General features: G+C 41.8%; 1 protein-coding gene across 1 annotated transcript; it reads right to left on the bottom strand.

The window, feature by feature from the left end:
* Positions 1-5,548: 5,548 nt before the first annotated feature.
* On the bottom strand, positions 5,549-11,760 carry LOC139465499 (uncharacterized). Its single transcript, XM_071247223.1, has 3 exons — positions 11,732-11,760; positions 8,080-8,183; positions 5,549-6,812 (listed from the first exon to the last, which is right to left on the bottom strand). Exons 2-3 carry the CDS (start codon positions 8,177-8,179, stop codon positions 6,061-6,063), a joined length of 852 nt encoding a protein of 283 aa, XP_071103324.1. The 5' UTR covers positions 8,180-8,183; positions 11,732-11,760; the 3' UTR covers positions 5,549-6,060.
* Between the last annotated feature and the right edge of the window lie 959 nt (positions 11,761-12,719).

Raw genomic sequence — 12,719 nt, 5'->3', positions numbered from 1 at the left:
CGAAACATTGCCATTGCAGTAAATATACATATTGTTATCCACAAATTCTGTCTACTTTGTCATCCGTCAACTTCTAAGTTATAACTATCAAACAATTGATCGTGCAAATATGTAAAATTTAAGATCATTTGAAAAAGTTGGCACTGAAAGGATTAAAAAATGTGACATGTACAAATGCTTTGTTACATGTTAATATACAAATCTTGAAAAAACGTATGCAAGAATCATTCTGTTTTAATCGTTCAGTGTTTTTGTATTTGTATGTTGTAAGACTACTCTACGTGGGGATAAAGGGAACAGGCCGGGGACTAACTGCCCACTGACCCATCAACTTGGTTGTTTTAGACTGGTGGTATAGGCATGACAACTTGGCATATCTTCTGCGTATAATAGCAACTATGAATGTTTAAACTATTCTTGATAACTGTGGTTTATTGTATATATTTACCGACCCACAGAGTATATCAAGATATATATATATATATATATATATATATATATATAGTCATCAACAAAAGTTCCTGTGACACCAATATTTTAGTTGATTTTTCAAACAAGTAAAGTTTGGTTTTCAATGTTGTACATGTATGGATTCAAGTCACAAAAACGCAACTAATAGCATGCATTCCATGCAAAAGTTGACTTTTATGCAAGCCTCATGCATTTCACTACCCTACTTGACAACAACCACTCAGAAAAACAACAAAATTACGCAATTATTCAACATTACGAAATGCCACGCCTGAGCGTGTGCGGACAACTTGGTATGCTTGAAGCAAGATCGAGTCAACGTGATGTTGCAAGACAATTTAACGTCCACAGAAACACCATTTGGTGTATATGGCAACGTTGGCGAGAGACGAATGCAGTCAGAGACCATCCTCGGAGTGGCAGGCGTAAAAATATTCTGAAAGATCAGTTTTGTCAAAATTGGAGGGCTGACATTGAGAGGAGCGGTGGAAATTACGATTAATACCTAAAACTTGAAAAATTCCTCCTACTACTACCACCTCAACAATATATATATATATATATATATATATAGTCATCAACAAAAGTTCCTGTGACACCAATATTTTAGTTGATTTTTCAAACAAGTAAAGTTTGGTTTTCAATGTTGTACATGTATGGATTCAAGTCACAAAAATGCAACTAATAGCATGCATTCCATGCAAAAGTTGACTTTTATGCAAGCCTCATGCATTTCACTACCCTACTTGACAACAACCACTCAGAAAAACAACAAAATTACGCAATTATTCAACATTACGAAATGCCACGCCTGAGCGTGTGCGGACAACTTGGTATGCTTGAAGCAGGATCGAGTCAACGTGATGTTGCAAGACAATTTAACGTCCACAGAAACACCATTTGGTATATATGGCAACGTTGGCGAGAGACGAATGCAGTCAGAGACCATCCTCGGAGTGGCAGGCCACGCGTAACCAATAATCGACAAGACAACTGGATTCGAACAACACACCTACGAAATCCATTCCAGCCAGCACAATGACTGCAAGAAGCATCCCTGGCCTTCGACGAATATCTTCACAAACCCTACGTCGTCGCCTCAGATGTGCAAGGATTGTCGCCAGAAGACCCGCCAGACGTCCCATTTTGACAGGAAACCACCGTCAAGCACGTCTACAGTGGTGCAGACAGCATCTACGCTGGTCGGCCATGCAGTGGGGACAAGTTCTATTCACTGGCGAGTCTCGTTTTCACCTCGGCCACAGCGATGGACGGATTGGAGTGTACCTATGTCGAGGTGAACGTTAAATCAATCTTTGTGTCATGGAAGAAGATCGGTTCGGGGCCTGCAGCGTTATGGTATGGAGTGGGATTACAACAAGACAGAGGACCCGTTTGATAGCGGTAGAGGGAAACCTCAATGGACAGCGCTACCGCTACGAGATTATCGGCCCTGTTCTACCGTTTTTGCGTCGTCATGGCCCAGGCATTACCTTTCCTTAACGCCCTGCCTCATATTGCTCGACTTGTTCAGGATTCCCTTCAACAAAACAACGTGAATGTCATCCCCTGGCCGGCTAGCTTCCCTGATCTCTCACAGCACATGTGGGATGAGATGGATCGGCACCTTGGACGTCAACCACGTGTTCCACAGACACTCCAGAAACTTCGAAACATATGCTCCAGCAGATATGGACAGATATCCCACAGGACTTTGTGCGACGCCTGGTCCATTCCACGAGACGAAGATGTGTTGCTTGCATCGCAACCAGAGGTGGACACACACGCTATTGATTTGTAAATTAACATTTGGGCATGTTCATGTGTTTTTTTTCATGAAATCACGCATTTTCTGAAGTCAGTGTGGCAAATTAAACCATTTGAACACTTACATGAGTCTTTTATCTGTTGCAAACCGAAATTGTTTCATATTTGGTAAAAACATAACTTTGCATTAAACCTTATTCAATGTCACAGGAACTTTAGTTGTTCAATAAACTAAGAATACTGATAATTAACCGTCATATGTAGAGTAAGTATGATTTTACGCAGCTTCTAGCAATATTACAGCAATGGAGGGGGACACCAGCAATGAGCTTCACACATTGTGCCCATGTGAAGATTCGAACACGGGCCTTCGGCGTGACGAGCGAACGCTTTAAACTCTTGGCTACCCAAGCGACCCCATTTGTAGAGAACAAAGTGTGAAAATGGGCCTTTGGAAGAACACGAACATTTTAACTGATATTGCCGTGAACATAGAGATTAGGACATAAGCATGTCATTGGTGATTGTGTTCCTCGCGGCCTGTATCAAGGAGAAAAGCAACCAGTCATAGAAAGAAACGTCAGCGACGTACAGTAAAGCAAGTAGATCCATATGTTGCCGAAGACCAGTGCTATTCAACCAGCCGCACGCCATTTCCATCTACCAATCATATTCCATATTATCCTGGAATATTACGACCGGCCAGTTATCACAGTTATAGCCAGTCATCATGAGTTATGCTCTCCAGAGGGCACTACTTCTGATGTTACTTCTGATGTGAGTAGAGACAAAGATCAGATTGACTGACAATAAAGTACTCCATCATAGTTGTAAAGTATTATTTATGTAAGACAGCGACGCGATAAATCGCAAAAACACTGAAGAACGAGGCCTGTGTATTTCACGACAAACACAGTTCCTTTCTGGCATGATAGTCGGATGGCATGATTATTTAAATGTTAACATTTTTAAACCTTGTAAATTTTATTAATATCCTTAAAGCATGTGTATTGGCTCCAACAAATGTTGTTATTTTAAAAAGCGATAAGTCTATCGTTCAATAAAACACATTGATTTTCCCTGCAGTGTTTCATTAAATTATAAACAAATCCCTCTCGTAGTTTATATAAAATAAATGAATTTAAAATACAGCATGTTATGTGTATGTGACGTGATCTTTATTTAATGCAATTATAATTTCAGGAAAGGAAACAGGAAAAGTTTGAATGGAAAACAGCAATGGAGAAATTCTTTGTGAAAGTCAATCAGCTTCCATACCCAACAGCTACTTCAAAGAGGTTACAGATTCCTACAACTACTGCCAATGAGTTTTATGTTGTACTTCATTAAGTATGAAGATGAATTGGATGTGGTTGTTTGTAGACTGTTGACCGAGAAGGCAAATGAACACTATCTTACCCTTCTGGATGAAATCAAACTGAATGGGAAAGCCTCTGGTGGCTTAACGTTTTTCAGCTCAAATCACCATGGATTGGGATTTATTCAAGCATATGTTCATGCGCCTAGCTGGGCAATGAGACTCAAATTGATCATCAATCAGTCGTTACAACCTGCATTGTATGCCCATGGTAAGAAAGTGAACTCAGATCATCATTTTTGGACAGGTCTACCACACATATATAATTATGTGAAAGACATTCAGAAGTTACAGTCAGAACTGGAGCGTTGGGACATTTTCATGGGAAACTATGAGGCTCAATATGTACCTATGGTGCCGTTTACTGTTCACGTCAACATCATGACTTAAGTATTTAATTTAAATTTCGTTTGATGAAGTTCAAACTCGTACACATGTGGATTTACTTCTGGGGGGATATTCCAGTTTGTTTTGCAATGTGATGGCATTTGAAGGTACCCGCATGGCAGCGTTAATATGTCATTATTTCATAAGGATCACTTTTGGACAAAAGCAGCCTCAGGTCGATATTATGTAAGGACGGGATAGGTAGTGACATTTAATAACCATAGACTTACCCTCGCATGTCCGGGCAGCGGATCAGAAAAACATAACAAATACATTAATGTTTATATCAGGTAGTTGGGAAACTGTGACACTTTAGAGGTGGTGAGGTTTAACGGGCTTTAAGGTCGCGTTCATTATTATTGCAATTATACAGCGAGGCGCAAGCACGTGTGTGTGTATGTGTATGTGGTTTCTTGTACTAGTCTGGTCTGATGCCGGGTTTATAGTGCTAGCCTGCTGAGATACCATGTCGCTGTTTAACATGAATACCCAACTCAGACACAATATACCGACTCCAAGCCGACCAGTACTTGTTTTATACCCTTAATGCTGAGCGCAAGGCAGGGTAACACGTACCATCTCTTAACGTCTTTGGGATAACGCGGCCGGGGATCGATTGCCCTAAGTACCGCTCTCCGGGCGGACACTCTGTCCACTTGACCACAGGTGCGGTCGACACTTTAGAACACCATAGATCAAATGTAGAACAGCAAATATAATACACCATAGACCATTTGGGTGTATCAAATGTAATTGTTAGTCGTTGTCTGTAACCGTAACATTTCGCTGTCACCAACACAATACCCAGGGTGATGGAAACGCTTTCAACCGACGCCACATTTGCGAAGAAAGTTTAGTTTACAACTTCATCGACAATGTTTCTTAATTAAAAGCTGGCAGTGCCAATCTACCAGCATAAGGAAACGTGTAGCTGTTTATCAAGTTAACTTTGTGTTACGAAATATTCACTCGGAGACAAGCATGTCTTGTGTTGCAAAATGAACATATTATTTTACGGCAGTCTGAAATATAATTATTCTTTTCAAGAATTTCAAATTTTCGTCAAATTGAATCTGTTTGGGCGGATAATCTAGACTGGTAATTCTCTTGCATTGACAATATATATTTAAGACCGATTACAACGGCTATGAATTGTAAATTTGTTTGTTTGTTGTTTTTTTTGTTTAACATCGCACTCAGCAATATTCCAGCTATATGACGGGGGTCTGTAAATAATCGAGTCTGGACCAGACAATCCAGTGATTGATATCCTGAGCATCGATCCACGCATTTGGGATACGATGACGTGCATCACACCAAGTCAGCGAGCCTGACCACCCGATCCCGTCGCCTTTTACGACAAGCATATTCCTCTTTTACGGCAAGCATGGGTTGCTGAAGACCTATTCTACCCTCGATCTTCACGGGTGTGTAAATCTGTACAGTGGCATGCGGAACATTAGGTCACCGTGGCAACGTAAAGGTGGTTTCGTCGTAATGAGACTGGACATCGTCTGGCGTTGACGTTTTGTGTTATGGTTACAATGTATATTTATTGCAGCTACAGATACAGCTCATATGATCCTTTCTGCTGGAGACTCTGATTAACTGTAACTTCTCCCGGACATCTGGTCTCTGTATTATCTCCAGGATTAATGTAGTCAACACAAATACACAGCCCCTCCTCCCCCACCCCCGCCACCCGGCACGTGGGTAGAATTAGTCCCAGGTACTCCATCCGTGTCGTTAGAGGTGACGTCATCGGTGTTCTGATTTTTAGTGGTTTGGTTGATTACTTCTGATTGTACCCGACGTCAACCACTTGTCTTGAATATTTATAACATAAATGACAAATTGCTGACTGTGACATTAAACAACATTCACACGACGTGTTGCGATGTTGACTATCAATTTTTTGTGCATAATTCTCCCTAATATATTTGTCACACCGAGCCTGTTGGCTTTTCAATCATCAGATCAATTCTTGTGGATAAATGCTTCCGAATATTATGCTACTCTTATGTAGTCAATCTTTAAATGCGCCCTGTCAACATACTTCACAAGTGAGCCTTGTTTATTTTAAATCTCATCCAAAGAACTGTGAGAATATCGTCACTCCTTCTGACGACACACATGACGTCACCAGGATTGTTTCCTTCCCATGACGTCACAGTTAGGTCGTCACCTTGAAACCCCTCTCTCCTGTAGTATATTGACAGGTCAACCAGCCACAACCTCCTCACATCCCCCTTCACGTGCGCGTACAGGTGTCTCCCACTGGCCACAGCGACACAGTCTAGGGCAAACCTTATGTATTCCGAGTTGTTCAGATGATCGTTGACGTCCACACTGCTAGGCATGACGGCTATGGAATGTGAAAAGGACATGGGTGACGGGGGAACGTCAGGTATTAAGATCCTGGACTTCCGAATAGCTTCATTAGTAAATCGTCCATATTTATCTAAAAACCATGAAGGAAAGGCTACGGGTTTCCTCGTCTTTCTGTTGAGATGGACCATTGTGGCATCCAATGAGACAAGTGTCTTGTTGTCGAGACGGTTGATCATGTGATGGCGCCACACAAGGGATGTCCTTCCCACGTTGTGTAAGGTGACGACTATCTTGTATGGGAAATAGCTCAGCACAGTGGCTGAACAGAGCAATTCCCACTTGAATGCATATTCCATCCTCATGGCGACAAACATGCCTCCCGCGGACAACAACTCTGTTCCATGACAGAAGCCATTGGACATTGACAGGAACCGACCACTCTCAAGGCAGCGAGTTAAAAACCAGGGATTGATTCCACCTGAAATAAGCAATAGGTTTTATGCCCATAGTGTTATACACCTTCAAAATTAGCAGCAGTGGATGGGGATATTGCAACGTGCATTCAACAGTTATATAGAACACACTGCATACTCACAGGCAATGACTACAAACAGCGTACGTTACAAGCAGTGATTATATACTGCATACGTTACAGATAACGACTACAAACAGCGTACGTCACAAGCAGTGATTATATACTGCATACGTTACAGATAACGACTACAAACAGCGTATGTCACAAGCAGTGATTATATACTGCATACGTTACAGATAACGACTACAAACAGCGTACGTCACAAGCAGTGATTTTATACTGCATACGTTACAGATAAAGACTACAAACAGCGTACGTTACAAGCAGTGATTATATACTGCATACGTTACAGATAACGACTACAAACAGCGTACGTCACAAGCAGTGATTTTATACTGCATACGTTACAGATAAAGACTACAAACAGCGTACGTTACAAGCAGTGATTATATACTGCATACGTTACAGATAACGACTACAAACAGCGTACGCCACAAGCAGTTATTATATACTGCATACGTCACAGATAACAACTGCACACTGCGTACGTCACAGGCAATGACTATATACTGCGTCCGCCACAGGCAGCAACCACACTACATACGTCACAGGCAAAGATTAAACACAGCGTATGTAAATTCATATTCAAACGACATATTTGTCCAGAAATGGTGTCCTTTGTATTGTACAATTGATCTAAAGAAATTATCTAATTGCGACACACGCTCCTAGGCCTGTCTTTAAAGGTGTTTGCGTTAATCTCAGGAATGGATACAAGGGACATATCTCCGATATGTATTTGCCGTCCATGTCTAGTTTCCCGATAGTTCTGTCAACAATGTTCGACCCACGACATAATCAGCCACCGCGACTCCCCACCCGACACAGCTAAGTCGTGATGGGAGCTAAACAACCTAGAGAACCCAGGTGTAGTGATAGGCTGTGGTGGTAAGTGTTCTCTAACTGGGGTTAAACTGACAGTATGTTATTATTATTATCGCATGCCCAAGTCAGCACCATTACAACCATCAGACAACGACTCCTTGTAATATCGACCTAGGACCACAAGAGTGGATGTCCACGTGCTTAAGGTCCAGGGTTAACTTTTCAAGGCAGATCTTGGGACAAGCTGCAGCGGAATGTCGGCCCAGTTCTGCCCCAAACCAACTAGGGCACTTCCGAGGGATATCATGCAAACAAATCTGCTCACCCGATCCACTGTAGGCGCTGTACGACAAGTGTGGATACAGGATCTCAGACTTGCTGCCGTCCGCGGACAGGGTCATCTTGTAGCTTTGTGTCTCCATCATTTTGCTGAAAAAATACACAGCAAATCAAGAAATTAAACATAATGTTGAAACTGGTGTGATTACATTCTGTGCTTTACTTAAATTCGTTGGAGGCGAGATATATTTGGGGTGTACCTTACATGAAAACATCTGTAGCTGCGTTAACCGTATGTCTGTGCTGCAATCCGTACACGACTTTGATGTTGACTTGTGGCTGCACAGAGCCACGTACTGTCCCATAGTGTTTTCTCAATAGAAATCCCGATGAGGAACGTACCACACCCACATCCCCGCATTAATGTACACGAAGCGTAATCCCACTAAAAACTAAAACACCATTCGCTTTCTAAAACACCTGCCGTCAAAAATGTGTACCTATATTTTTGATCATACAGCTTTCTATGTACTTATCGTTCTGGAATCATCAAGAGGGTACTTTACATGCTTCAGCAAAGTGCATGCGTACTGATCAGAGGCTGTCGGTATTTTGTGTTTCCCATCTCCCGCCTGCTCTGAAGTTTCGTTCCGACGTGAGTGAGTGAGTGAGTGAGTTGGGTTTAACGCCGCTTTTAACAGTATTCCAGTTATATCGCGGCGTGTCAGCTTAATGTTGGAGGAAAGCCCGAAGTGATGCAGGTCTAAGACGTTTACCACTTCGGTGAAACCCACGAGCACGGGTATGGTGCTGACAAACCTAGAAACATAATCGGGGCGAACCGGGATTCGAACCCACAATCATAGGTTTCTGGCGTGCCCAAGGGACGCAACTCTGCACAGCGAATCGCGGCGCCTTAGACGACTGGGCCACCCGTGCCCCCTGTTCCGACGTGAAAAAATAGAAATGTATCTGATCTCAATTCTCTAATTTCAGCGCTGTGGAAACTTATTCCCCGATGAGATAACTAGAGAATCTCACTCGAGTGTCTTTTGATATCAAATATACCAACGAGTGTAGATATATTTGATGTCAAAAGACACGAGGGTGAGATTTTGTTTATCATCCAACGTCATTCTGCAAACTTTTTAAGTCTGTAGACAGTAATAAGCAGCTTCAGTAGCAGACCCATATGCGATGTCATTGGATTGTGATGTCATGGCAGCCAATGACGTCACAATGGTCTGCAAAGCATTGTGATGCAATTTCAATGTCGATATCGCTTGATCTTACCCAAGTCATATCTCCTGTGGGAGACAGTTGTGGATGATAAAACAAATTATCATCCAAAAGTGGCTCCCACAGGAGATATCGCTTGGATTTGATCAAGCGATATCTACACTGTAGATATCGCTGCAATAAAATTACATCACAATGCTTTGCAGACCATTGTGACATCACTGGTTACCATGTCGTCACAATCAAATGACATCACTAATGGCTCTGCTACTGAAGCTGTTAGCAGTACTTTTTACACTGAAGACACTTCGAAGGGTTAGTGCCAGAACCACTTATCTGCATTTTCCCTAGATGTGAGAAATTCCACTTCAAAAGTTTGAAATGGTGATAAGAGCACCACTTGAAGTTTTATTAGCAATTTTGTTTCCAGCCATTGTCAGTAAGTGTGCCAAATAGTATATCGTGTTTTTTTAACATAGATAGATATTAACATGTAATAAAGATAACCTGAAATATATACGATGTTCTGCCATATCTCTTCCCCAAAGAATTTCAGTTAGACTTTCAGCAAAAGCGAAGTAATTAAAGGCAACTCCATCTGGCAGCATGAACATTATACGGGAAAGGGGAAATGTGAGGCCCAGATCCTTAAAAACAGAAGTGATACATTGTGGCCCTGATAAATGATAACATTTCTGCTTGCGTCAAATTACCCCAAACACAGGACATACGTTTATGCTTCAGAAACTTTCTTAATGAGCAAGCCAATTAATAGCAATAACAGCTTATCTCCCGACAGCTGGTAACGGCTCAACCACAGAGTCTGCGTGACACACAGGCTGATACCATTATCCTTGTGCAGGGTGACACTCCAAAGCATCGCTTGCTAACACGTGGTTATAATCACTTACAAGCTTTAACGATTATCTGGCAAAAGAACTAAAGGAATGTCAGTGTTGCCTTTACCAAACATTGTTCATTTCATTAAATGCTGTACATTTACATTTACATTGCATTGTTTTTTTCAATACTAAAAAGCTTCTTCTACTTACTGTCTACAAATTTAAAAAGTTGGAAGAATGATGTTGGATGATAAATAAAATCTCACCCTCGTGTCTATTGATATCAAATACATCAACACGAGTTGATAAAAGTGGCAAAAATCCCCGGCAAGCCTCGGAATTTTCCCGCTTTTATCAACTCGTGTTGATATATTTGATATAAAAAAAACACTCGGGTGAGATTCTTTATTTACTCCTACAATTGCACACTGAAAACCCAGGTCAGTTTGATCTTTCTTAGCAATATTTATTAAAAATTCGCTTCCAAAGCAAAGCGACTTGATCTATATTATTAATTAATGAAAGGGGTATTACGAGATGTTCTATACTTTAAATTTTCATTAAATAAGTTTTTTTGTTGGTTGTTGTGTTTTGTTGTTTAACGCCGCACTCAGCAATATTCCAGCTATATGACGGCGGTCTTGAAATAATCGAGTCTGGACCAGACAATCCAGTGACTGACATCATGAGCAAATCAACACAATTGGGATCGATGACATGCATGAACCAAGTCAGCGAGCCTGACCACCCCATCCCGTTAGTCGCTATCAACCAAGTCAGCGAGCCTGACCACCCGATCCCGTTAGTCGCCTTTTACGGCAAGCATGGGTTGCTGAAGACATATTCTACCGCGTATCTTCACGGGTCCATAAAATATGTTACACAGTTACTGAAAAACAGTTTGTTTGGGGTTTTTTTCAGGTTGGAGAGGAGAAACACATACAAACATATGGAACATGACTCCCATCCTGAAACACTACCCTTCATATGCGAGTACATATAATATATACAATTTAGATAATGCAATAGTATATTTACTTATTTACTTGTCGAGTGGAAACCGGACCGGCAGAAATGTTTTATCCGGCTAAAAATCCGTACCCTCTCGATGATTCGATCCAACCCGAATAGTACAAAGAAAATTGTATGATAAAAACCATATTTGAAGGCAACTGTTTCAGGAAGCGAATCGTGTTGCAATTTTCGTGGAATTACGATTCATGAACATTATGTCAGGGTCTGAGTATGGAATGCGTTGAATCCGGAATCTATAAGGCAAGCATTATGGGACAACCCTTAGCTCTGTGTAGCGACATGTCTCTGTTATATCTGGAATATTGCTGAGTGCGGCGTTAAACACCAAACAAACAAACTAGGATTTGAAGAGCGTTGTCATGCGTTGGAATAGAGTAGTAATGTGCCTTCCTCAAAAAGGGAGGTAACCCATACTGTCGTGAAAGGATGTAACAAATTCTCAGTTCGTTGCACAAAATCTCCCTGTTTTAAACCGTGCCTGCACAACACACTTTTCCCATTAAGTCCATGAAAGTGAAAACACATGTAGCGCATTATAATGGACAAGAGACATTCACCATCTTGACCAGGTTCAACACTCACCTCGTGCACGCGTCCGTGGCCAAACGAGTACAAAGTTCACAGTGAAGAAAGAGTAAGTTCCCTTGGCTACCAGATTAACAGCCGGCGGAAGCGTCCTTAAAATACACGACATTAAGCTGTCAACACACCAACAATGTTCATTGATGTGAACGTTGATTATTGTTATGAAACCGGCGACAATCGGTTTGATTTACTTCGTATTCGTGAGTGAGTATAAAGCTACGCCCTATTCTTGCCATATTCCAGCAATATCACGGAAATTGGTTTCACACATTGTACCCATGTGGGGAATCGAACCCGGGTTTTCGGGGTAAAGAACGCTGAACCACTAGGCTGCCCCACGGTCCTTAGATGATACTCATCGTTGACATCATGTTGACATTGTGGCACTCTATGCGGCGTGTTATTAAAACCATAAAGATACTGTAAGTAGTATATTCGGCTCTGCTCGGACAGGATCGACCTCGCCTTTAGTGATGTTCCTGGGGGTGGTCGGGTAGCCTAGTGGATCAAGCGTTCGCTCGGCACGCCGAAGACCCGGGTTCGATTCCCGACATGGGTACAACGTATGAAGCCCATTTCTGGGGTCCCCCACCGTGATATTGCTGGAATATTGCTAAAAGCGGCTTAAACAATTCTCACTCACTCACTAGTGACGTTCTGAGAGTTCTGCACATGACCGTATGTGACTTCCGGTTCCGTGAGAATGGTAGGACAGAATACCTCCTAAATGGCGGACAAGGTATCGCGTAAGTCTTCCGAAATCACTGAGACACACTTAAAAAATGAAGGACGCATCATAATTCTCGCGAAATAATAGTCAGATCTTTATTAAAAGTAAGTTTTTAATGTATTCATTATAAGCTACGAGAGTAAGTGAACCATTTTATTGGTGAATACATAGCTGAAGGGGCCGTTGTCGGCACGGGTTCTACAGATGTGTCCATTCCGCCGCAGGCCGCATTGCAGAGTGCGCTTGACCGGTTCC

The sequence above is a fragment of the Haliotis cracherodii genome, unplaced genomic scaffold (assembly GCF_022045235.1).
Source record: "Haliotis cracherodii isolate W230 unplaced genomic scaffold, xgHalCrac1.p SCAF_18, whole genome shotgun sequence".
NCBI classification, from domain to species: domain Eukaryota; kingdom Metazoa; phylum Mollusca; class Gastropoda; order Lepetellida; family Haliotidae; genus Haliotis; species Haliotis cracherodii.
This window is presented reverse-complemented; position numbering and strand designations above follow the sequence as displayed.